A 27912-nucleotide genomic window follows, 5' to 3' on the forward strand; every position below is an offset into this window, starting at 1 on the left:
ATTTTAAGAGATGATAAATTACTAGAATGTTATACTAGTTGAGATGAAGATATTTCTTTTACTTTACTATTTCCTTATTTTTTATTTTTATTTTCTGCAGTATTTTTATTTTATTTTTTATTTCTTTTAGTTTGCATTTTTTATTTTTAATTGTAATTTCTAATAAAATTACTATATTAAAAAGTCATCCTACTGAAAGAAGTTAGATTTATATCTAAACAGCATGATTAATACTAATCATGTTTTTCTATCACATTCTGCAAACTTTATAGGCTCAGGCAGAAAAACAAGTCTTTCTAGTCATTAAAAGTATCATTTGTTTGGGGTTGAGGGTACTATCAAATAATTTTATTTTACTGAAAGATAAGGTTGAAAATATACTTAAAGTCATGTTGGAAGTACAGCCAAAAGCCATATATGTAAATGCATTTTATTTTTGAATTTTGAACATGCTAAATTAACAACAACAACAAAATAGAGAAATATCATATTTCCTCTGAAGACTTTTAATTCATGTATTGGAAACACTACATAACAAAACATTTTGTTGACATCAACTACTTACAAACATTTTTTAAAAGCCAGCATAATATAATCTAGGCAATTTTTCTACATGGTTATGTCAACACAAATATCTTTACAAACGCTAAGATATTTCCATCTGTCTTACACATAATATGCCTCAAACATCATTATAAAAATACTATTTTTTTTAAAAAAGAATTCAATTATCTCACTTTTCTTTGAAGTTTTGAGAAATAGTTTTTTAAATCTATATTTCATAGCCATCTTTCAGCATTATAGTCTTTTGAATGCAGTTTGCATTATAAACCAGTAATATGAAATATCCAATGATAGAAGTAAGTATCTTACATGGAAAATAAAATGCAGTTTCAAATATTTGATGAGAGCAAATATTAAAAACGTTAAAACCAGAAGCCATAGAAAAGTAGAATGGTTTTCATAGCCAGACTGTTCTCTGTACAGAGGAAATTTGAAAGGTAGAGGCTACCAATATGTTGTTTAGAATTTTAAAGCCCTGAAGTATTTCAAATTGAGTAAAACATAAACTGACAAGGAGCACAGTTGATGCAGAATGAATGGATACATCATTTGATTATCCAGCTTCAAGAAGGATGAGAATCATTAATTTATTTTATCGGCAGAATTTGGAGAATAAAGCAGCTCAAGCGCGAGGCACATCGTAAAACCATAATGGTTAATATGAGAAGAAGCCTTATCAATATTGTAGGTCCATTTTAAGCCGAGAATGCAGCAAAATTATATTTGAAGAATATTATCTCTCCCTTACTATTCGAATATAAGACTGGACCAAAAAAAAATTTTATAACAACTTTTATAATGTTTATTTATTTATATTGCCTTGCATTTTTATAAATAAGTGGGATGGCTAACACACCCCTTTCCCCCTTTTTCCCCCCCTTAACAATAACCCTGTGAATAATTGGTTGGGACGCACTGGCCTGCAAACCCAGCCGGCTTTATGCCCAAAGGGAGACTGGCCGCCCTGACGGTAAACAGGGTCCAAGGCTTAAAAGTCCACAAGTCTTAAAGTTGCCAAGGTTGGAGACCCCTGTCTTAAACAATAGATTTGTTCAGTCAAGGAGTCAACAAGAGATAGTTCAAATGAACACTTTTAATTTGCTTGACAGACATACATTATATTCTTTTAAAATACTTAGTGGGATAGTATTTGCATCTGGGTTGAAATATATCAACTTTTTCCCCCTGAAGAATATTTACTACTATTGGCCTTCAGTAACCAAGGCCATTTATTTTCCACCATTGTACAATTCTCCCTTTCTTTTTTAAGCCTATAAATGCTGATGCCCAATTTTTTTTTATTTGATAGGAATTGTTTTACATTATTTTCAGTCTGAAATTAGTACTTTTGGTCACCAGTTTTCTTGAAGCCACCCGTAAACATATTCATAAACCAGCAGCATCACTGCACCACCTAGAAAGGAAAGAATTTTTTGAAGTACAAAATTTAAGAAGTAGCACATCATGGAAGGAATTCTGACTTTTCTATACCAATCAGTTGAAATTATTTGGAAATAAAGAAATGTTTGGGTCTTGCATTTTATATTTTGGTGCAGAACTTTGTACGCACAATATGTATTATACACACAATGTGTATGTATTATGGGGGAGAAGCCATCAAAATGCAGCAAAGCTTTCTTAAGTCCACAGCATGTCTTCACTGGTCTAAAGCCAAATTCACCCAGTTGTCATTTTACAACAGACTGGGTGAATTTCCCACATGGGAAAAAATAGCTATGTCTATTAGTTATTTCCTGGACAAAATAAACTTTTTATGAAGGGAATCTCCATTGTAAAAATATTAGGAGAAACTATTTTGTATACTTCACATCTAATAGGTATTTCAAATGAAACAATCTGACAGATCTTTTTGAGATTACGCCTTCATTAGCTGCTGAGTAAGCCAACACAAAGAGAAAAACATTCTGTGTTTATTTAGAAGGTGGTAATAGTTTTCTTGTGGTCTTTATCATAGCTGATCAAAGACAAAGTGAACTGGAAGTTTATTATCCTTGGAGCATAGTTCCAATTCCCATTATGTAATCTGATCTAATCTAGTGACCATAGTGGTCAACCAACATAGGAATATTCATATGAGAGAATAAATGAAATTAATTTTGATGGTTCTGGTTTTAAACTTCACACACTAATAATACATGCATAACCTGGGGAGCACAGGTGGTCCTTGTTTAATGACCATTCATACAGCAGCTGTCTGTTTGAATTTACGGTGGCACTGAGTGAGTGGTGATTATAACAGTTCCTTGTAGTTAAGGCTGTTGCAGAATCCCTCAGTGACATGATTGTGATTTGCAACCTTCCTTGATGGCTTCTCACTAGCAAAGTCAATAGGGAAGCTGGTAGGAAGTTGCTAGTAACAGTCACACAAGGGCCTTGTTTAATGGTTCTCACTTATCAGCATCATGGACTTCTGGAACTGCTGTTGATAAGTGGTACAGTCATGTGTTTTTTGTTTTTTGTTTAAACTTATGACCACATCACCCAATGATGCAGTTTCTGGTCCTAATTAAGGACTACCTGTATACAAAATGAGTACATAAATAACATCTGAACAAATTTTAAAAATCCAGGGTCAAATATATCCATGATAATATTTTTACCAAGACAATCTCCTCCAACTATGTACCTTTCCAAATGTGTGGATTTGAACCTTTTTCAATGGCCATGTTAGCTAGAGATTCCTGGAAATCCACCTATTTGGAGGGAGGTTCATATTCTGGAAAGATGTATTCAGGAACCCAATCTTGGGTATATGTTCCAAAGGGCTGGGGTGGAAATATCCCAGCACTCAACTTCCCACTGTTCCTTAAATGTGTTCATTTCCACCCATTAACTTTTGTATATACAATTAAAGGCCTATGCCCATGATGGCGAACTTATGGCACGTGTGCTGGAAGTGGCACGCAGAGCCATTACTGCTGGCACAAGAGCCCTCACCAAGAGCAGGTCTACTGCAGCCGACAGCTGATTGTCGGGTATCTGGTGCGCATGCACAGGGGGCGGGGATACACGGCAGACACGTCAGCATGCACAGAGATGTGCGGCGCACGCAGGGGGTCATTCATGCATGTGCAGAGATGTGCGGTGTGCGGGAGGGTCACACGTGCATGCGCAGAGATGCAAGGCATGCACGGGGGGGCACACGTGCATGTGCATGGGGCGGACCCCCACGCACACACAATTATCGGCACAGGAGCCCAAAAAGGTTAGCCACCACTGGCCTATGCAATAGCTGGAATAAAATAATAGGCTAATGACACCACCTGCCAAAAGGTATCAGTTTGATTTTACAGGTCAGTTATAATGGAAAGAAGATAAATTAAAACTAAAGTCTGCTTCAACATCTGGCAAATAGGGTAGAGATTTGGGTTTGGGTATGTCCTTTTACCAGATTTTTTTTCTTGCTTTTATTTACTGTACCGTTGATTGAGCAGTGAGCATGTATGAGGGAGAAAAAGAAACCAAGAACAGTAATAACATAGTATATAATAAGAGACATAGTACAAATCAGACTACGTATTTGGAGTCTGAAGTTACTGAATCAAAATAAACTACAATGGTACTTTGGTACTCATCGTTAATTGGTTCTGGGAGACACAATGAGTACCAAAAATGATGAATATGAAACACATTTTTCCCATAAGGAATACTGTAGTGAGTCAACAAGGCAGCTGACACTGACAAGTTCTAGCTTGTGCATTGAGTACCAAACAAATGATGAGTACCGGGACATAATTTTCATGTCAAAATGCATTGAGTACCAAATTTGATGAGTTTCAAAGAGGTTGAGTACCAAGGTACCACTGTATATAAATAAAATTATGATAGCATTAATAGTGAATGAGAAAAGAATTACCTGGTCCTAGCCTCATGATCTTGGGAACCAAGCCTTTGTATAAAGCTAGAAATCTGTAGAAAAACAATGAAAAATTTCAGTTACATTGATCGGGGTTTCTTAATAGCTCATCAGTCTGCTTACAACAAAACTTGGACTTAGCTGGCTTATGTGCTTCCTGGAAAAGACAATGGATACTTAATTTCTGACAGAATATTTTAGTGAATAGTAGAGAAGTGTTGTCCTTATGCAAGGTTGAAAGCATTGCATTCTATCCTTTCTGAAACATGCACCATTCTAATGGCTCTACTTTAACTATGTTGTGATTGAGTTCTTACTTTAGACCAGTGGGCCGTGGTCCACTGGTGGCCCGCGAGAAAATTTTGGTGGGCCGCAGAGAAATCTCACCCCCAGAGCATCCTCACAAAGCAATTAATCCAGGCTGTGCAGAAACACAAGGCTGCGCCGCCCACATGGCCCACAGGAACCCTCCCCGCCCACTCACTCCTTACCCGGCAAACTTGCTGCTAAATTGCTATTTTTCCTTTTTCTGACCATTAGCTGTTCTGCTGTGCTGGGAGTTTTATATTAGCTAGGAAGCAGGAAATGGTTGGATTTCTTGCTTTCTAGCTAGTCTTTAGATCTTTGGCTCTGCTTTTAAGCACAGCCGAATCTCTCTTAGAACTGAAGGTTCTATTATTCAGTGCAGACTCACGGCAAGCAAATTTTATGTGACAGACTGAGCTGCCAATGGCAGATAGATAGATCACTGAATGATTCTGTGAGCAACTCAATCTGCCTGCCTGCTTTGCCTGATTTTGGGTAAAAGTTGCTCCTTTTTTAAATAAAAAATTCAATGTTTACATACATGGTGTGTTGTGAGTTAATTTTGTGAGTTTGCTTGCTAGCAAATTTTATGTGACAGACTGAGCTAGCCAATGGCAGATAGATCTCTGAATGAATCTGTGATTCTAGTGAGCAACTCAATCTGCCTGCCTGCTTTGCCTGATTTGGGGTAAAAGTTGCTCTTTTTTTATAAAAAATCAATATTTATATAAATATTTATAATATGTACATACAAGCCATGCCCAGCCAGTCACATGACCACCAAGCCACACCCACAAATTAGGCCACGCCCACAGAACTGGGTAGTGGTCCCTGGGATTTAAAATTATAAGTTTGGTGGTCCCTGAGGTCCAAAAGGTTGGCGACCCCTGCTTTAGACTATTTGCATACATGAAGTTTGGAATCCTAGTACTATATTGATGCCATGAATACACTAAAGTCATGTTCCAGATCAATTGTATGCCAGCTCATTAAACAAGCAGATGTTGCACTCTCATTCCTCTATAGACTAGGGTAGAACGCTGACTAAAGAAATGGCAGAAAGTTAGAAATGTGGGAGGACGAGTGGCGTTTCTCTGAAGTAGCTCTTAGGATGACTTTGATTCTTCAGATGCAAAACCCTTTTTGATATATGAAACAGCCTTTTCTGTATAATTTGCATCCAGACATAATCAGGGCCTCTTCAACCTACAGTTTTCATTGTGACCTCTAGATCTGCTTAAAACCAAACATTCTTGCTTCCACTAACCCCCTTTGCAGAAATGTTGACAAGCTGTCTTTCCTCAATCTCAATATGGGCAAACAGCATGTTTTTAGTATTTACAATTGAAACAATTAAATGTAGACTATCTTGGTGTTGGGGGAAAAAATGGCCACCCTTGCCCCAATGCACCCATTGATACTAAGGTGTATAAACTGAATGGTCTGCTGTAGAACACTAGGGTCTTTTCAGAATAATATAATAAGAAATTTGTTAAATGAAAATTCAGAAAACTCAGGCTAAAGAAGAATTTTCTTTTAATTTCATGTGTATATTTTGAATTGTGAAGCTTTGAAAAGGTTTGATATATAAATACTATGCAGAGAGATTTTTAGGGACCTGATGAAATCTAGTGTTACATAGTGAAAATCTGCAATGCGATTTTACTGAAGTGAATACTTCACCCTTCTTCTTTATAAATGGTTGCCATCGTTTTAAAACAGGTCCTGTACTTGATTTCTCCGGGCACAGGCTGTGGTCCTTGAATCCTACTCTTTGCAACATCAAAAGGGATGTTAATAATTGAGGCTATTGTTCCTGAGGCTAGCCCAATTCCAAACTTTCTCAGAAACTCCAATGTTGGATCCTGGATGAACAAATAAGCAAACCAACAAAACAGCTGAGAGAAGAGGAGGAAAAGAAAGACGATGGATTGGGGAAAGAGAAGGACTGTCATAAAATGAACCAAGTTAAAATAGGAATAGAAGCACCTCAACTGGTTAAAGACTATGAAATAATATGCATTTAATCAGAAAGCTTGCATGATACAATACACTCCTGCTATTCTAGTGGAATGCATTAGGACTTCCAATGCCAGGGCTCCATTTCTTGACAATCCGATTGGCTATGTTTTTACACATGGTCTAAATTGCTGAAGTACACATTTCCTCACACAGGATTTATAAACACAGTTCATAAAAGCAAGACCAGTTCAGCATATGGGGATGATTTGTATAATTGGGCTTCACAATGTACTTAGTATTACTGTATCAAAACGGGAGAAATCTAAGCACACTATTAGCTAATTGGCCAGAATATTTTACAAATGACAGCAACTTCCACCATGAAGCCTACTAAAATGCTCATTTGTGCATTGGACCCCCAAATGTTAAATTAAATAAAGGCTAATCTCAGTCTGCTGCCTTCCTCCTCCAGCTTTTTTTTTTTTTACATTTAAGCTTTGCGTGTAGCTGATGCACTGTACCAAGGGGGCCTGGCTTCCTGCTATTAACAATCCAGCAACGTTAGAATTGCAGAGCAGATTTCTATGCCTTTCTGTATCAGGAACAGTAGTAACTCAATGAAGCAGATTGGCTGAAGAATGTACAAAACGTTTTGTCCAAAGCCTACAATTTTGCCTGGCTTTGAAAAATTCATTAACTAGCTATCGATAAAGCCAGCTTTAAAACAACAGCTTTCTGCATGTGCTGACACAATCCAGCAGTTCATGCTTTCTCAGATGGCCTTCCTACCCAGGACATTAGTTTAGTGAGAGTAAAATTTCCTCAATAAAGTTTTAATCTCATGTGTGTGAATACTGCAAACTGCAAGTGAATTCTGTTATGCTAAATTTCCTGTTGAGCCTGTTTATACTGTACAACCTAAAAAAGTTCTTTTGCCATTTTGTGCCATGCAAGTACCGAAAAGGTCTTTTGAATGTATGGGGTAATTTGCTAAATGAAGGTCCTTCAATGCAATCTTTCCCAACCTGGTCCCTTCCATCCCTCTAGATGGATTGAGTTCCAAGTCACATTGCCTTCACATTGCCCTCACATTGCCCATATTAGTTGGAGCTGATGACAGTTGTAAGTAACTGCAGGGCACCATATAAAGAAAAATTCTTAGAGCAGCTTCATAGAGGAGGATGCCATATTTGGTGTGCTCCTCAATTCTCAAAAGCTGAACAAATGTGGACAATCCTTGAAGTTCAAACCAAATACTGTACATTGTTCATACAATATTAGTACTATTTGGGCTTGGAAATGTCCCAGTTAACGTCTAAAAGACACATACTATTGGATCTATTAGTACTGGAATTTGTATTTCCAGGACTCAAGTTTTAATACCTTATCCTATGGGGACAATAGTTTCACTGCAAATCTAGTTTTCAAGAATCAAATATACTGCCTACTTTCCAATCTTACTGTGGAGGTTCTCCTGTTTATGTTCCTTTGTGAGATAGCAACAGCTTCATTATTCTGATAGACTTACTCTTTTAGTAGATATAACACAATAGGTTAAAGGGCAAGTACAAGTTAAAGGGTGTTTGGAGTTCAAACACTAACATTTGTTTGGTGTATTCAATTTGTGGCTCCGATGAAATCCATTTGTTCACAGGTACATTAACTTATCTTATGTAATACTATACTGCAGTTTTTAAAAAGTCCACCTCTGTCAGATATGCACTCTGTAGCCTTAAGACAAGCCATTTGCCCTTTTAGATCAACACTGTACTTCCAAGGAGAGCCAACTAAATGTCTTGAACATGTTTGTTTATGTTAGCTATCATTATAATTTTAATTTTCAAGGCTGCTCACTTGCTGATGGCCTTGTAAGGCTTACAGGAGGTTAAAAGAAATAATAACAGCCAGAAGAAGAATATGTAATAAATGATCATGTTGGGAGAAAAAAATCAGTTCAAATGATGGATTCAAATCACTTTTTGGTCCAGTGCCTTGGGGGAAGAGTAAAACCTTCAGGTTTTCTTAAAGGAAGTAGGGTAAGAGTCACAGGGATCTTGGGTTTAGATGTAAGATGTGAGAGCACTATTATTCCTTTTGGAAGGTCCATAGGTCCAGTTTTGGAAAAATGGAAGTTATGGAAATATTTGGTTCTCACCTGTAGTACTCTCAGTTTTTTCAACTGTTTGAAAAAAGTTGGAACAATATTCCTTATCTCAGATGGGTCAGTGAAAGAGTTTAAAATAATGTGCATACCTTATTGGCAGGAATGATGTTTTTCACATTGAAGTAGAATCCAAAATAGACCATATTAAAAACTCCATGACGTCCCAAAGTAGCAGACAGCCCTTTGTTGAGTCCACTCAGACCCCACCCATTGGCCTGAATTATTTGGTGAGCTTTAGCAAAAGTGGATGGTTGCTATACAAATAAAGCAAAAGACAAAACTTCTCTATAAATATTTCAGTAGTGTGCATAACTGGCTTAGATCATTCAAGTGGGTTTCCTTGTCTGGGAACAGAGTTGAATTTGGATATCTCCAGTCTTACTAGAGCCTTGTATCTTTCACTCATTATTTTTAATTTTTCATCATGAACAATAAAATCAATTATGTTTTTTATTCATTCTTTTCCCATGTGTACATATAAATAGATTGATGCTCACACTATGTATGTAAAACAAAGATAACTTTTTCAACTATCCGATCCTCATCCCTTTTTGGATATCGGAATGGTTCCATTGGTTTTTTTTTTCTTACTTTCTATTTTTTAATTTTGAATTCCTAATGTTTTTCTTCCTTGACATAATTTATCCAGACCTTGCACAGTTTTTCACCAACTGAATCATATTTTGTTCTTTTAGTAACATTTAGTGGATTGTAACATTGAATATTATGAGTCAATGGATTCTGATTTCATATATATCCAAATTAATCTAGACAAACCAATCCACATTTTTTCATGTGCACTTTACCTTTTCATTGAACCTATATCTTCACTTCCCTGCATATTTGGCAAAGCAAAACCACTTTCATTTAGATACTTCCCCTTTCTCTTAATTTCACAGACAGGCAAATTATCTATGTGACTTTCATTCATTTTCTTCTTTATCCCAGTGGTCAGTGGTGGGATTCAAATTTTTTTACTACCAGTTCTATGGGCAGGCAGGGGAAGGATACTGTAAAATCTCCAGTCAGAGGTGGTGTTAAGTTCAGTCGGTGGGTCCCAAGAATAGACGAGGCTTGAGTAGTGAACAACAGCTCTTTATTAAGCGGATAGATTCTGAGACAAAACCCTAGCGCGCGGCAGCTCTTCTTATAGAGCTGGCCGCGGCTAGGCAGCCAATGACAACTCTTTGAGTTTGCCGCGCTTGGTTTTAGCCAATCGGGGCAAACCCTGTATGAGCCAATCAGGAACGTTCAAGCCATCCAATCACGATCCAGCTTGTCTGGGCCAATAGGAATGCAGGGTTTCGAGCCTGCTAATATGGAACAGGTGGTATTTCCTGGTTCTCCGAACTACTCAAAATTTCTGCTACCGGTTCTACAGAACTGGTCAGCACCTGCTGAATACCCCCTCTGCCAGTGGTATGTTAACCATTAAGCAGACTAAGCATGTGCTTAGGGCACCAGGCCCAAAGGGGGCACCACAAAGTTGAGAAAGAAAAAAAACCCCAATGAAGCTTGGCTTCGTTTGTACAGTATGTACAAAGGAGGTTGGGCACCAAGATTTGTCAGTGTTTAGGGCACCAGTGAGCCTTAATCTGCCACTGCTTTAACCCATCCTATTTACCATTTATGTTCCAAGTGGCAAAAGCAACTGGACTTTGTTTTTTCCCTTTGAAAATGTTTTTGTTTCTCATCCAAGTACTGAAGAAGCTTCTTGGATGAGAAATGAAAACGTTTTCAAAGGAAAATAACAAAAAAAAAAAAAAAAAGTCCAGTTGCCTTTTGGAAAAAGTACCTTTGGAACAAGGTTCACCATGCATTCAAGCCCAGTTGCACTTGTGCTCCATATAGCATTCCTGCTAACAATAAAAACAATAAAGCTCAGTTTGGGTATATTTTGGCTAATGCCTCATGCATGGTCAAAGCCCAGGTTTACTCCAAGTGGGCATATATTGCTGTGCAGGCTGGAACCTCTAATCTAGAGACTACTTTGCAAATCCACATATGGCTGCCTGCATATTTTTTCCTGCATTTCCCCAGCTAGGAGGTTTATGCACATATGCATACATAGAACATCTAGGTCCTTAAGCTTTCAAAATTCCAACCCAAGCCAATTGGTGTGGAAGTTTTTTTTTATATATATAATTGTCTAGCCCCAAATTAAATATGGTTTTTTTCCTATCAAGGTTTTATTTGTTTAGTTTTGTTATTCACTAAAGTTATATTTGTGTAATCAAATGTTTAATTAGAAAGGCAAAACACGACTGTCACAAGGATGCTTATATAGGGAAATTAAGACCATTTTGACTACAACTCTTTAAATGATGTTTATGTCATCTTGTATTCATTTGTTTAATGACAAAATATCATTGAAGTAAATCACCCAAACGAATCTTGCCATATCAAAGTCATCTGGTTTCTGCTTATTCAGGTGACAGTCAGGCTGGATATTCTTTTAATATATTGCTTCATTTTTATTTACATATGCTTGCCAGGTATTTATAACTTGGTCTGGTAAAAAACAGCGTAAAGAAGTGAATATCCTGTTGATTAGGCCCAGAGAGAGGAGGCTTTGACTTAGTTATGGAAACTCACCATTAGTTGAGCCATGAATTAATCCAGACACTCTCAATTCAAGCTATCTCTGTTTGGAAGAGTAACAGCAGCTGGCAGCATCCTGCTAATTTTGACTGATCTTGAAAAATCTACCAGTTTCTTTCTACTGGATGGAAGATGACTAGTGAATACTAAGGTTTAGATCAAATTGAGAAGTAAAAAATGCACCCCAGAAGGTAGTCATGGAAGGCCACCTCTTTACTACTGTCAGGAGAACTACAAGGTTATCTTTATGTAGTTACCAGGAGTCAAACTAAGTTTGAAGGAGACTCTACCTTATCCATTTGAAAGAGGGAACCCCCATTTGTAGTATATTATTTTGAACTCCTAAAGGAATTAACGTAGTCCCATTATAGCAATTATTAGCTGTGGTGGCACAGTGGTTAGAATGCAGTACTGCAGGCTACTTTTGCTGATCACCGGCTGCCAGCAGTTGGGCAGTTCAGGTCTCACCGGCTCAAGATTGACTCAGCTTTCCATCCTTCCAAGATTGGTAAAATGAGCAGCCACATTGTTGGGGACAATATGCTGACTCTGTAAACTACTTAGAGAGGGCTGTAAAGCACTTTGAAACAGTATATAAGTCTAAGTGCTATTGCTATTTCTACCTTGAAACATGGATCAGAAAATAATAAATATGAGTTTTCGGTACTAGTTAATTATGGACTTAAAGGAGGACTGTACTGACACATTTTAATCTTGTCCGGATTTTTCTATTCATTTTTCTGACTTCAGCAAGAGAAGAAAAGCCCCTTTGTATATTCATCATTTTGCTTGTCAATAAATTTGTGGATAACCTGTTATTAAATTATATATTCTTATTACGTGAATTTTGTAGTTACCCTAAAAATTAAGCCAGCAAATCTGCCTTGTCAATTACCATGACCTTCTATAAGCTTTGCTAGCATTTTTTTTAAATTAAAAAAAAATTAGGAAAGGATTTTCAACCACTTTTCTCTCTTTCCTTTTCTTTAGAAAATTCTTGAACATATTCAAACATGTCAAACCGTATTGTTCACAGAGAGATTCATTTCTATTGCATTTGAAGTCAAACACCATGTTTATTTACTTAAGAATCCTGTAGAGAAATCATGAAGAACAGCAGAATTATTAAGTTTCAGAAGGGGGTTGTGAAGTTCCCCTGTCAGTTTCTGAATGTTCCTAAATTATAAATGCACTTGCTATATGTACTCAGACCTTCTGAGGTGGAAAAGTTCGACTTTAGAAAGTTGTTTCCTAAGCTAGAGTTGCTTTGCAACTATTTAATCATGTCAGTTTGGTAAACGTCACCTTATCAGATTGCAACTTAAATCTACAACCCCAAATACAGTAGATTTTTAATAATTAAATCTGGTAGAAAACTGTGGGACTTATGCTGGGAATACTTCTGAATAGTTTTGAAAATGCAGCTGCTGTTAATCTATCTGCAAGAGTGAAAATGGACTAGAGAGGGCACTTAATTACTTCCTCTGTGGGTAAGAATAAGGAGAGAAATCTCATTTATGAAGGTAGTAGTGCCAAAGGAGCATTTCATCCCAAAGTGAGTATCACTCATAGATATAGCAAGCTTGACCTTCAAACACAGGGGAAATTAGAACAGTATCTGAAAAAATAAAATAAAAATATTTAGATGGGATTTAGATGAGGAAAACATTGTTGGACAAAAGCAATCATTAAAATTTTTATTTCAGAAGGCTAAATAAGAATTGTACACACAAGAGGATGGGACACAGTTTTCACCCTCCTTACTGTGTCACATAGCTTTATATTTAAAATTCAGGAAACTTAAAAGTAGTTTGTGAGAAGGCATATTTATTACTCAAAGAGACTGACTAACTAACTAACTAACTAACTAACTAACTAACTAACTATAAGCTGAGAATTCCTAAGCTTTTAAGTACATATAGAAAGTGCATTTTGAACCTGTTTAATTCATTTAGTCTTTTTAAAAAAATCATAATCGTCATTGACTCCTGGCAACTGCCTAGACAAGTCCCTGCAGTTTTGTTCGCAAGATTTCAGAAGTGGTTTGCCATTGCCAGCTTCCTAGGGTTGAGAGAATGAGAGTGACTGGTTCCAGGTCATCCAACTGGTTTTTTGTTCCTAAGAAGGATTAGAACCCATAGAGTCTCCTAGTTTCTAGCCTGGTGCCTTAACAGCTACACCAAACTGCTTGTCTGTTTAGTCCAGTGCTTAAATATATAATTACTAGATGGTTATTATGTGTGATCAGGAATACAGGGTTGTAAAAAGGGAGGGTTTTTTCAATATGTAGAAATTTATTCATTGATTGTTTGTTGGATAAATCTGATTGTGTGAGTATGTGGAGAGAGAAATCAACTATGCATGTTTGGTTCTACTTATGTTGGGCCACCACAAATAAGAAATAAAGCTTAGTATAGTATTGAAGACTATACTTATTAAGTGCACAATAATCTATTATATCTGGCATATGGATACCCAGGGGTGGGATTCTACAGATTCACACCTATTCGCTAGAACCGGTTGTTAACATTCTAAGCAGTTCAGAGAACCGGTTGTTAGAAGAAATTACTGGCCTAATCCTGTAAGGAAGGCAGGAAGGAAACATTCTGGTGTTTCTTACAGAAACTGCCTCTTCGTTAACCCTTATTACATTCTTGGCAGGACTAGACTTCCTGTCTCGGGAACGTCTCTGGAGTTTTTTTCCCCTCCTTTGCTGGTACTTTGCTTGTGTGGAGTGACCATTCAAAGTTACAGTGGCACTGAAAAAAGTGACTTATGGCCGTTTTTCACACTTACAACTGTTGCAGCATCCCCACAGTCACGAGAGGCCAGGCGAGGAGATGTGTGCCTCAATGTGAGTGATATTGAGTTGGCCATGCCCAGCCAGTCACATGACCACCAAGCCACGCCCACCAACTAAGCCACGTCCTCAGAACCGGCTGTTAAAAAATTTGAATCCCACTCCGGATGTACATTTGCTCCGCACTATATCTACAGTTATTAATGAATCAGGGAAACTGGCCAGCAGTGGTGATCCCTTTGATGAATTCACACACTCATATCCACTAATGGGTTACATGACAGAGTTAGAATCATCTATTGTCCTGACCAAGAAATATGGTAGTTTACTCAGGCTACGACATTTAAATTTCTAATTCTTCTCTCCAATTAATCATTTTTTACTATACTGAGAATGCTTGGGAAACTCCATCATAAAATTTTGAAGCAGCACTTCACTAGAGTATAGCATAGGACTTAGCAAAATAAGTTAGGAGGAAAAAAGAATTTTTTCCATTTTCCATGTTTTCCTTCTGTTCCCTCTTCTGATAGAACCTGAAATTCATTTTTTTAATTATAGCATAAGATAATAAATTATTTGGGATTCATTCCTAAAACCTCTTCTCTCTTCCCCCCTCCAGTGTATTTTATCGTATATTTGATTTGATTTGTCAGGTATTTTGATGGGACAACACTTACACTGGAATCACCACTTATTTTTAACCAACTCAAGAAATCCACCCCCAGAGCTTAATGAAGATATATACATACAATTCCCCAACATATTGAAAAAAACCCCATCCCAGTTACTCTACCTCTTTGAAAGCATCCCGATTCGCCTGGAGGCTAACCTTGACTACTTCAAAAGGGTTAACCACAACTGCTTCTGTTAGCCCGGATCCCAAGCCCGCAACTGCAAATGTCTAAAAGAGTTAAATCAATCAGTTTTCATGTGCTATGGTAAAACATCTCCATATATCACATTGTAAAACTGAGCATAATATGATGACTAATATGATGAAAGTGGAGAGACCAATTCTTCTGCAGTAGCATGCCATTCCTAAACAGCTTTCATCCTTGATTAGATGTTGACAATTCATGCCGAAAAAAATCACAAAAGCCACAAACCGCATTCCAAATATTCAAAATAAAATGTCAAAGTCCTATCAACAATGCATTTCCTTTAGCTGGAAAGAAAGTTTATGACTGTTTTAAGAAATACATATGGGGAAAAGCATATCATCCACTTCCTATTTAGGAAGAAAGCACTGCTGCATCAGGAATAATTTACCCATTGTTGTGTACATTGTGTATTCATAGAAACAATTATTTACATCACTTACAAGAAGCATATAAAACAAAGAGATAACTCAATAATTCTAATGCCAATAATATACAGTATAATGTTGCTATATTCCCAATTAAATGAAACAATTCATTTAAATAAATTCTCCATGATAAACTTCACAACCAGACATAATTGACTTGGTAGCACTGAGTCAAATGTTCCATTTAAGAAATCAGCTAATTCTCAGCCAGTCCTTGAGTATTGAAGATTTGTCCTGAAATGAATACAAACTCCAGCTCCTTGGTAGTGCAATGGTGGTTTATTCATTAGCTCAGCAAACTTCCGGTTTGTCGGCTTCGGCAGCGGCAGGGATTCGCGATACTGCGCGATCCCTGTGGCGCTAGCCATCTTGGTGCCTCCACCTGCACCATGTTTTAACCTAAGGCTTAATTACCACCTATATGTGCCCCAACCCCCTTTAACAATATGCACCACATCAATACATGAAAAGAGCCATTTCCAGCAGTGCAGTTGTTTCAGAATCCATCCTCCATCCCTGTAGTTGTTGCAGAATCCACCCTCAGCTCTGCTGAGTCATTCCAAAGCCATTGGCCAGCACACAAGCAGAAATACAGATCCAACAGCAGTAGAGATAAGGTGACATGACCCACTGATTTGCTGTGAGGCATATTCGAAGCTGACGGGGTCCAAGTGAACTCAGAGCCCGACAGGTGGCCCCCTCTACCAAACCCAACTCTAACCTTGCCTGGCTTTTAGCCTTTCTTGTCAGAGAAGAGTGTTTGTTGTTTGCTGAGCTAATGAATAACTACAAACTACACTACAAAGGAGCTGGAGTTTGTATTCATTTCAGGACAAATCTTCAATACTCAAGGACTGGCTGAGATGAGTTTAGAGTTCACAAACATATTATATATTTTGTTCTATAACTTGTTGGTGGGAGAGCGATATGGCGGAAGAAATAGACCATGCCCAGAACTAATGCTATGATATCTAAAAAAAAGAATACAATGCACTGAAAACATCTAAAAGCCTACCAGAAAACATTCTACAACAGTTTTCAAGAACGCTTATCTTTACTGGTATATAGGTAGTCCTTGACTTACAATCATTTTGTTTCGTAACTGTTTTAACGTTACAACATCACTGGAAAAAGTGACTTACAACTGGTCCTTGCACTTATGACCATTGTAGCATTCTCCACAATCTTGTGATCAGAATTTGGGTGTTTGCCAACTAGCATGTATTTAGGGTAGTTGCAGTGTTCTGGGGCCATGTGACCACCATTTCCCAGCAGGCTGCCATCAAGCAAAGTCAATGACCTCATGATTCAGTTAACAACTGCAGTAATTTGCTTAATAATCATGGCAAAAAGGTCATAAAATTGGGTGCAAATTACTTAACAACTGCTTTGCTTAGCAAAGGAAACTGGAACTGGCCCCAATTATGGTTGTAAGTCCAGTACTACCTGTATTCACACACACACACACACAGACACACGAAATATTTATTTGGATTCAGCAGCTGTAAAATACTGAAAGTTTGATGTAATTGTTGCTTCAAGATACACATTCTCCATCCCCTCCACTTAGGATTTCTGGAACACACATGAACATTCCCAAAATACACTTTACCAATACGAACAAATAACATTCACCATACTTGACAAAAATCCAGCACAGATTGAAATGGTGCTTAAAACTTAGAAAGCAGCAGCATGTTGTGGTTAGCCGGCAGCAGGTGTGGATGGCTGAGGAGAGCGAGGACTCAGATGAGGGGCCAGGACCATTAGGGAGTGAACTGCTGCCTTCAGCGATGAGGAGGTTCCCGAGAAGCCTGTGCCAAGTGCACGTGTGTGCAGAATTGCTCACAGGAAAGAGCAGCTACAACAGCACGGGCGACTTGGAAGTAAGGCTGCAAGGTAATGGCCCCTCCTTCAAGAAGATAAAAGGCAACTGTGCAGTGAACATTCTTTGTAGGAAGCAAAGACCTTTTGAAACTCAGCCTCATGGGCATTACAGTTGTTATTTGAAGACTTGTATTGTAAACTATTTCTTATGTGTTGTTTTTTGGCAGCCTTGCAAAAACTTGGCAAGGCTCTTTCTTGTCGGAGTTAATTAGTTGGAAGCAGCCTTTTGTCTGTGAAGAAACAAAATTCATAGATGAAACATTAAAAGGTTGGGCTGCTGCCTTTGTCTTGTGTTTGCTCTCCTGGAAACAGGTTTGGGTCAGAACACAGCAAGACTTTTATAATTCTTGTATCTTCTAGAATAAGTTGAAGCCTGAAATGAGGATCATTTCAGGAAATGCCTGAGACTTTTTAAATGAGTCAGAGGGAGAAAAATGGGGAAATAGCAATGTATAGGCGAAAATAATTAAATGTAAATTTGGATCAAACCTAAAATACTTACCTGGGATACACCCTACTACTTTTAAGAACAATCATACTTTGAGCAAAGTTGCATTAGTATCAGTGGAATGGAACATCTGGATCTTTGTAATTTATAAATTCCTCAGAATAATCTCACAATAGTCTTCTGCATATTGAATATGAAATTGTATTTGATTTATATTTTATCTGAACTGCCATGATTCAGACTTATGGTTAGTCTAATATAGAACAAGTAGCATAAGGTAGGCTCCTCCAAGACACACTCAAAGCAGAGCTCCTTCCACTTTATCCCCATTGGATAGGTAGACAGTGCACTAGAAGGGATTATGTGGGATATGGAATGTTGTATGCACCTGCAATATTTTCATGCTAATTGGCAACTCCATCTGTTGAAAGCCCCCCCCCAAAAAAAATTGGTTCCAGGTTGACCTACTAGGTTGGATTGCTTTGGATTGGAGTGAGGTCTGGAATTATGTCTCAGGAATCAGATGTTTCCCTTCACTTTATTATCCTCTCCTTTAAACCAGATAGTCCTTTATAGGAAACTTTGAAATTAGTTCTTTTTTTGGGATACAGAACTGCCAGCTGATACTGTTAACGGAATTGAAGGTCATTGGGGACCTTTTTTTGTTCACTTAATATCTCACTATTTATAAATGTCAATCTGTAGTGGTAATCTTTCACAAAGGACATTGACCCTAACCATTTTTAAGAATGGTAATTGGTGAATACATCAGAAGGAAGAATTTTGAGGACTATTTGATGAAAATAACATGCTTGGTGTTTGGCTAAACATTATACCATGTGCAGAATTAGTTCTCCTCTAAAGTATGGAATGAGGTCTTTTTTTCCTGAGGGGTTCTTTTAATGGTTACTTCAGACACATCAAGTTGACACCCATGAGAAAAATTCAACTTGTTGAACATTGGAGTCCCACAGTTAATTTAAAAATTTGAAATATCTTCTCAAGTTCCTTGGGCCAAGAGGTTTTGTAGTGTTATTGTTGAGTGAATTCGCTTAAAGGAGCAACAATTTATATGTAATCATCTATGCCAGTCTATTATCCTTTCAGACTATTGTTTTGTTTTTGGGTTGAACTGATTTGTGAATGGCTTCCATCTTGTCAGTTTGTGTTCTAAAGATTCCTTGAGCTACTTTCAGACTGTGATATCTTATTTTCAGTTGGGCTCATGAGGAGTTGGGCCCTACTACAGTCAGTTATCTTCCTTGCAAACACTTAAATACTTTATGCAGGTGTGCTAGATGTTCTTGCCAAGTGCTGTTGAAAATGATGATGTCATCTACATTGACAATAGTATATTTTTCAATTTTCCATGCTTCCCAGAACCCAAACAAGTGTACTTTTCCTTTGCCCAGTTACAGTATCATAGCCAATTTATAAGACATGATAATTGCAAATTGGCCAAGCTCATGCTGCAGTGGTTTTGGAACTCTCTGTGCAATCTGATCATTCAGATATGAAAATCCAGCATGTGGATTAAAGGTTGAACATGCCTTGCATTAAGCATTCTTAATCCAGTAACTGTCTGTTGTACTGAAACCATTCATTGATGGGTATTACAGGCCATATATCCCTTCTTTACTCTGGTTAGCAATCAAGAGATTTGTAGAGATTCCCCCTGACGTGGACGTATATCTTTTATTTTCTTCCAGACTCTTCATACAGAACACCTCTTGCTATTTCCTTCTGCTATGGCTTTATAAATGTGTTATACTCTATTAAATTCAATGACCCCCTGTATTATTTATTCAGAGTATACTGAAAAAATTATCCTAGTACATACATCTGCAAGATGAATTACCATTTTCTCTGTTAAAAAGATATGCAGAATCTTTAATAATTTACTTCGTGTTCTTTGGAAAATATGGAAGTCCAATAAAAGGAGCATGGGAGTCATGCCATGAGTCAGAGACCATTACAGTGATGTAATAGTAATATGGTAGTTAAACACAATATGTTAAAAAGGGATCATACCCATTTTGTAAAAACCTTCATTTCTATTGCCTGTTAATGTATATTTTAATAGTTTTCCAGTTTATATGATAGGCAGGTATATGACATGCTTCTTAAGCTTGTCACAAAATTTCCACTTAAAGAGCCAAAAATTCAACTAAAAAATTATTTTCCAGATGATCAGGATTTATTAATTGTCCCTTCCAATTGCATTTTGCTAACAATTTAAGTCATTAATATGGATTGATGGCTGGGCAGTCAACTTCCTAGAATTTCTTAACATTCATACTATCTAAAAATCTTAAAGCATATTTACTCCCATTGCCCAAGCAAGGTTAACAGAGAGAAGGGAAATAATTTCATGACATTTTAAAGCAGGATTACCAGAATAGCTGTGGCTTGATTCCCTTTCCTTTCCTTTCCTTTCCTTTCCTTTCCTTTCCTTTCCTTTCCTTTCCTTTCCTTTCCTTTCCTTTCCTTTCCTTTCCTTTCCTTTCCTTTCCTTTCCCCTTCTCTTCTCTTCCTCCCTCCTTTTCTTCCTCATTTGAACTTTTCTGCAAAATTTCAGCAGAATAATTTCAGGAGGTTTTGGAGATGCAGGAGGCTGCATGTTTCCCATGCACTGTAGTTTACCTTTCTTGTTTCACACAAACAATTATACTGAAATCCAGGCTAGCAAGAGCAAAGGTCCATCTGTACAGTATATAATGTTTTAGAGGTTCCTCTACAACTGGAAGCCATCTTAAAAGTCTCCTCCCAAAACTGAAGGTGCTGCCAACAGAGAAAATATCTGCTCTTTTTTCATTGCCGGGGCATAGGAAGGATTGGAAGTGTCTATCAAAATGACACAAAAAAAGCATTGCATCTTTGCAATGCAAGCTCTGCCTGCTAGAGTCATACACATGCACAAAGAAATCTGTTTATATATGAATAAAATAATTCGTTATTAGTATCCAGAGCATTGGTATCCCATCCAGTTTAACTCTGACTTTCTTCCTATCTCCACTGTCTTACCTAATCTGAAGACAACATACAGTACTATGTAATGCATTATAGTAAATGCATTTATATATACTGAATGGCAAACTAACACTTACCAAAGCTGGTGATAGAGAAATATTTCCAAGTATTTTTTTGTACTGTTCAAAGGTGAAGAACTGGAAAATAAATAAGGAGAAATGTAAAACTTAAGAATAGAGATTTTTATCACAGAAAGCTGTTTACCTTTATTAGACTAAGAAAAGTCAAAGAATGATTTGAGTTGGTTGTACATTGTTGAATGATTACTGTTGCACACATGGTTTTGGTTAAACTGAATCAAACAAATGTTGTTCTCAGATCATTTAAAACATTTATTGGAAAGATACAGGAGGGAGGGAGGGAGGGAGGGAGGGAGGGAGGGAGGGAGAGAGAGAGAGAGAGAGAGAGAGAGAGAGAGAGAGAATGGTATTATACAACTGTATAATCCAGTCAAATTTATAGTAGTTTCACATCGCAGCATTGTCCTCTTTAAACTCTATACTCCTTTCATCATATCTTCTCTCATGTGTTTAGTTTCTTATTCCAAAAACAATATTCCTTTTACTAAGGTATGGAAATCTTTTCTATTTATTCCAGTTAGTGAATATAACATGACTTTTTCCTTTATTTTTACTGTTTAGTATGAACAAAAATATACCAGCAAAATCTGTTGATAATAAAATTAATTCTATCATATAATCACTGCTGTAGCAACTAACACAATTCAAAATCATTCTAGATTTTTATACAAGGATATTCTGGTATCAAGCAGAATACCAAATTTTAATTTGTCAGTAACACAATTGGTTTTTAAAATGAAATAAAATGTACTGGATTAGAGGTATAGGAAGTTAAAGCTAATCATACAATGCAACGTTCTTTTCCTGTTTATCTATAATAGGATAGACCCTAAGCCTTTCAAAGAATGGGATGGAAAAGAAGGGAAAAGTGGCAAAAACTGGACATAACAGGAATATTTATCTTGCATTGATTCTTAATTGCTGATTTGTTTTAAATTACTTACTCCAGGGGTGTCAAACTCGTGATGACATGTCATCATGTGATGTATTGCAACTTTCCCCCCTTCGCTAAAATGGGAGTGGGCGTGGCCAGTGCATGACGCATTCGGCCCATGGGCCATGAGTTTGACACCCCTGACTTACTCTCTTCACCTATTTGTATCCAAGACTTCCAGGTTTGAGATGGCTACTGCTACATTAGTATTGCACATATTACATCTGTTTGCTTTCCCACTGAATTTCAGACTACTAATCATAAAAATAAATCCCAGATCTTTTCCAAATGCTATCTATTTGATGTCTCTATAAAGTGCATACCGGCAGCCTGGCTCCAGAGTTAGCACTTTATATGCAAACCCACAGCACAGATCCAGATAAAGATTTGCTTGCTAGCCAATATTTTTAAAATTTAAGGACAAAGAAAATAAGGCATAGGGAAGAGAGAGGTAACCAACCAGCAAGTTATTGAGAAGAAGAACACCTGGGGTGTATTTTTATTTATTTCAATTTGTTATAACAGTTATAACAATTCATTTGTAGAGGAATGCAAATTATTTTATTTTGTTCAGAAGCCTCATAACAATATTGATACTTCAATGAACAAACCAGAAATGTCTGAAGCTCAAGCACCTTTTTGTGGTAAATAAATAAATACATTAATTAAATTTTAAAATATTTATAGAATGAGGTATTTATAGAATACAGGTATTAAGAAAATGCTCCACAGCATTCTTCACCAGTATTAAAACAATCTTACAAGCATTGTGCATCACAACTAATTGATTTATTACTATTAATTAACTTAATTGTAGTGAATGAAGTCTAGAAACCTCAATAATATATTTGCTACCCACTTTCCTAGTTTATTTTGAAAGAACCCACTGAAGTCCAGTGGGTCTTATTCCTGTGAAAGTGGGTATAAAACTTGTTTTGTTATACAGGAAAAGTAAATAGTTGAAGGGATTTGAAAAAAAAAAACCCTGCAAAAATTAATTGGTTGATGAGAAAGTTTGTAAAAATTAAGAAAGCATAACTATAAGTACTTGGCACAAGAAATCAGTTATATTTTCATGAAATACATTTCACGGAATCTTTATATTTCTCATGTTTCCATTATATTTTTATTAAAAATTTGCATTCAAAATATCAGTTTTTTCCCCCAAATGCATATAAAAATAAGTTATGTTAGACATCTTGGTTTTTATTACATTTCTGTAGCTGAACAAAACCAAAGCAAATATCCAGTTGAGCTGCAGAAAACAACCGAGTGCAAATTTAATTTGTCCAAAAAAACCCAAAACAAACAAACAAACAAACCCTAGTAATTTTTCCTTGCATGGCTTACTATGGTTTACTTTATTGAACATCTCTAAATATTTTTATTGCTTAAGAATTCTAAAAGTTCCATTAAGTTAAAAAAAAATGCTTTCATCACAAAATTCAAAGAAAGATGCTGTTCATCTGGCAAAGACACTTATAAATCTTAAATTCCATGGGGGTAGGAGTGGGGGGGGTGGGAAATCCGGTATTTACCATATGTCCCAATAACCTTAATATAAAAAAGTCTGGGAACAGATGCAAAAGATGTATTTGCCCAACAAGATCATCTGTTAAGCATTGTACTGGCACTCTTCATGTCTTTTCTTCAAGTCCAGACTAAATCTGGGCTATAAAGTTTGGCTTTTCATCCTTCAGAGTTACCAGCTTTCTTTGAGGAGGGTGGAGGAAGAAAGAGAGAAAGAGGCACAAACACATTGAGAAAGGATCTGAACTCTTCAAAATGAAATTGTCTTTGACACATGGCGTCCAAGTGACATACTACCTTAATTATAATGGCTTTATTTTTACATGCAAATGGATTTACGAAAGGAATAGACAATTATATTTTTCTTCTCAACAGGAACTCAGCCTTGTTTGTTTATCTGAATGATCTTTTATCAGCCCAGCAGTTCTATAATTCAAGGCAGCTTTTCTCTGAAAGTAACCAAGATGAAAATGGCAGGTAGAGATGCAGCTGTGCAAAATTACCACAATAGAACTTAAATTACAGTATCAAATGTGGAAGCGATTCCAAGGAATATCTGCTACGCTCCCCGAGCCTGCAAATGTGAAATTCTATGATCAGAAAATCCTGACTTTCATTTCCATGAATAACTAACTTCTAATAAAATAGGACTATCTAAAATTTCCCAATGATTAAGCCACTATTTGACACTGAAAAAAAACTATGAAAATATTTTTCCAGAGCAAGTTTCTTTCTAAAATCTACAATAATTGAGGTCCATATTTAACAAAATGTTTGTATCAGCTTAATGTGCGAGTTGTTGTGTGAGAATATTTTATTTGTAAGCATATTTTATTTGTCAATGTGTGAGATGTTTGTGCACACATGCATGCAAATTATCAAAAGCAAGCATTCCACATTGTTTTCTTTTTTTTTTTCAAACTATGCATAGCAAAACGACAACAACAGTTGTACTGGAAATGTAAGGAAGCTTCCAGGTATTGAGTTCCATCTGTTCTAGGAGGTAAAATCATGCTGCTATTGTCAATAACATAGTGTGACATCTGCAAGACACTCAGCTTTCTATACCTTTTAAAGTGGTTTAAGCAGTTTAGTGTACATTATTAAAGGCATCATAATCTCTTATATTTCTAGTTCAAATCTTCTCGTGTTTACAGAGCCATCATCGAAAGGGCACCATCAGGAAGACCTCAAAAGACTTGCAACATTTGCAGCTGCCTCTAACATAAAGGGAAAGTCTTAAGGGGGATGAATGTTATTATAGCTAATCAATGGCATAAAGTGTTAATTCAGCGTTAAACTACTCAATACTGTAGTCTAGCTCTGAGTTAAATACGAGGACAGAATGTTTGGTGTTCCTTTTGGATAGTGCTTTTCCTAAAAGTATTTTTCCCCCAAGGAAGAAAGATAAACTAGCTTGAAGATTTACAGTAATGTATCTTATAATGTATCTACAATAATGTATTTCCACCCCCCAAAAGCAAAATGGAAACCTTCTGAAAAAAAATACTCCAGTTATGACTTCATATGTATAAAATGCTAACTCACAGGAAGAAAAAAAATGAACAGAAATGCAGAGGAGAAAAAAAGAGAGGAAGAATTGAAATGGAAAGGCAGAACTCTAAACAGAGACAATCAACACCATTGCAGTTTGCTGCAAAGCTCCGCTGAAAGTTGCTTAACTCTTCATTTATTTTCCAACAGGTTCCAATATTTGTGGACACAGCCTTGCATTTATCTAGCCCCAGTGTAACACTTCCCTGATGCGCTGTTTATTTATTTTTTAAAAAATAATCTGGATTGTATCATTTATATATTGCCTAAGTATGATTCCGTATAAGCAGAGAGAAAGCAAGTCCTAAATGTTTTCTAAAATAAATGAATAAACTGGGCAGAAACTGTGGGGGGTCATGCTGGAGGCAAGAGGAGGCGGCCAGATTCAGGGCTGATTTCATTTTATCCTTATTCTAGCTATGGAAATGGAAGGGCTTTGTTTTCAATGGATTCAACACTTCCCTTAATTTGCTGTGGAATCTCTGCTTTCTGTTTAAGTGACAAATCCCTGAAAATGTCCATGCCAGAAACAGAAGAATTAGTGGTTATCACAGACTATTTTGACCATGTCTTATGGACACCTTGCAGTTACCTATCCAAATCAAGAAAAGCATCTTTGGAGCCCATGCAATAAATTTAAGATGCAAAGCTTCCCTGAGACAATGTAGGGAGACCTGCCTGCTAGTTAGCAGCGGTATAGTTCCTCTGCATCCACAGCTGGAGAGGCTTCTCCACTCCCTCCTAATGTCCTCTGGTCAGATATCTTGGAAGGGAAGTAAAATGGCTTTCTTACTTATAGTAATCCCAGTTAGAAGAGAATATTTGCAGCTCAGGGTTGAACTGTGGAACACCGATGATGGTACCTAGTTGGATAATGAAACGTCTGCAACTAAGCAACCACACAGAGAGAGTACCAAGGATCCCAGTGTTGTAATTTTTCACTTTGTGGAGGATGGAGATTGACTTACCTTTACTGCTCTTTTGGGTGTTTCAGCCAAGATTGGAGGGAGGATACCTTTGTAGAAACCAAACAAGCTATTGAATAAAGAAAGACAAAAAAAGAACATTAAAAAAATACCCAGGTATGTATGAACATTAGCCAAGTGGTAATTCTGTTTTCATTTCAGAATAAAACAACTAATCTCAAGGCTTTCTTAATTATTCAGAACAGCCCTTATTGTCAATAATTGAGTTCTGGTTTTGTACATATTGTGTAACTATTGCTGCAGTCCTAAAATTACTTCTCCTGAGATAATACCGCTGACTTCGACAGGATTAAACTGGAATAAATGTGAGGACTGAAGTCCAAATTTTAGTTTACACTGGAACAAGAAGCATAATTGCAACAAAACACAAGTGCAACCCATAGAATCTGTGCAGATTAGATTACTTTTTTTTTTTTGTAAATAGGAAGCAACTTTTTCTGCAAAAGAGAAAACAAGGTGGAGGGTAGGAATGATTTATTTACTGTTGACTCTTTAAGTAGTCAGGCTTCAGGCTGGCAACATCATTTTTAATAAAGGAAAATGATTACAAAAAGTGAAAAGAAGGCATGGAGAACACAGTTTGGCTCTTTGGAAATGTGATTCAATGTGCAAGCTGACTACTTGGCAATTTAATTTTATTATTAGATTTGAGCATATTTTCCTTAAACCAGTCCAGTTCAATTACTTATGTCAAGTCAACTGAATCTGAGTTTTTGTGTTGATTCTGAATAGCATTATAGTGTCCTCCTGTGGCCCTTTGTTACCATTTTATAACTGGATTTCCTTGAAAGAAAATAGTGAAAGCAGATTCTAAAAAGCAGTGCTGCTTTCTAAGACACAACAAATGCACCTCAGTGCTTGCTTTATTAAAAGGCAGTCTGTAGCAAATGCTGTGGGGTGGCTCACACAGAGGAAAGAAATATGCCCTGCACTGCCCTTTCCCTCCTTTCCCCCTACAGCTCCTATCCAACCTTAGAAGATTTTCAAGAAGCAGGATTAAGAATGAACAAAAATCATACCAAGGTGTCGGTAGCTGCAATGGTTGCCAACCCATTTCCAAGCTGCGCTATTGATTTTTAAAGCTCTGGACAGCTGGTATATTCAGAGATGCCTCTTCCCATTAAGTACTTGGGTGAATATTTTGGTCTGCCTTTGCCAGGGAGCAATGAACGGGAGCTTCTAGTTGGCAGAGCTTCTAGTTGGCTTATGGAATACCCTTCCCAGAGAAACATGACTGATGCCCAGTTTGAATGACGGTTCAATGCCGGAGAAAGACATTTCTCTCCTCTCAAGTATTTTTGGGTTCTGTATTCAAACTGAGGGTGGACCTTGCTTTATACTGGAACTGTGTCTTTTCTATGCTTTCCATGTTATCAGTTACATCTACCACACTATTATTTTTCTTTTAAAGCTTCTAATATTTTGTAATTTTCACATGACTTTCAGCAATAGACAGAAGCCTGCCTGACACATATATGACCTAGTTTTCACTTCAGATATGCATGCATTGTGTGCCACTGTTGCACTGAGAATGGCTTAATTTAAAGACAGCCAGTGTGTCCCAAAGGACAGATAAACTCACTGTATATAGAAACTATAAATAGCACATAAAGAAAATGCATCCAGATGTCAGGGGTAGTTTTTTTATAGTCTCAGAGTGAAGGAAATGGCTACTGAGAATTTAAAAAATGCAGGTAGGTCTGCTACCCAAGTGTTAATGAAAATATATCCTTAAGTTTACAACAGATACCTCATTACTTTTATAGTTGTGGGAGTTAGATTTAATCAGGTGTTCTGCTGATGACTGATGATTGATACACAGACGGTTCTAAGGGTTTTACAAACCTGAAATATTTTCTGTTTTATACTATACTTAATACTTT

General features: G+C 36.9%; 1 protein-coding gene across 5 annotated transcripts in view; it reads right to left on the minus strand.

Annotated features, from left to right (window-relative positions):
• Positions 1 to 1637: 1637 nt before the first annotated feature.
• The window catches only part of SLC25A21 (solute carrier family 25 member 21), a 306437-nt gene continuing 280162 nt past the window's right edge, over positions 1638 to 27912 (minus strand). For 4 of the 5 annotated variants that reach the window (XM_087951846.1, XM_087951844.1, XM_087951848.1 and 1 more), the window contains 7 exons: positions 26012 to 26078; positions 21023 to 21082; positions 15068 to 15175; positions 8963 to 9127; positions 6431 to 6612; positions 4442 to 4494; positions 1638 to 1978 (listed from right to left, as the gene is read on the minus strand). In XM_087951846.1, the coding sequence (XP_087807972.1) occupies positions 1917 to 1978; positions 4442 to 4494; positions 6431 to 6612; positions 8963 to 9127; positions 15068 to 15175; positions 21023 to 21082; positions 26012 to 26078 (697 nt within the window). In that variant the 3' untranslated portion in view covers positions 1638 to 1916. The remainder of the gene's footprint in view (positions 1979 to 4441; positions 4495 to 6430; positions 6613 to 8962; positions 9128 to 15067; positions 15176 to 21022; positions 21083 to 26011; positions 26079 to 27912) is intronic. The other variant, XM_087951845.1, reaches the window with a different exon arrangement.

This window comes from Notechis scutatus, chromosome 1 (assembly GCF_049901735.1).
Source record: "Notechis scutatus isolate UNSWTSFEM ecotype Mainland chromosome 1, rNotScu1.2, whole genome shotgun sequence".
NCBI lineage: Eukaryota > Metazoa > Chordata > Lepidosauria > Squamata > Elapidae > Notechis > Notechis scutatus.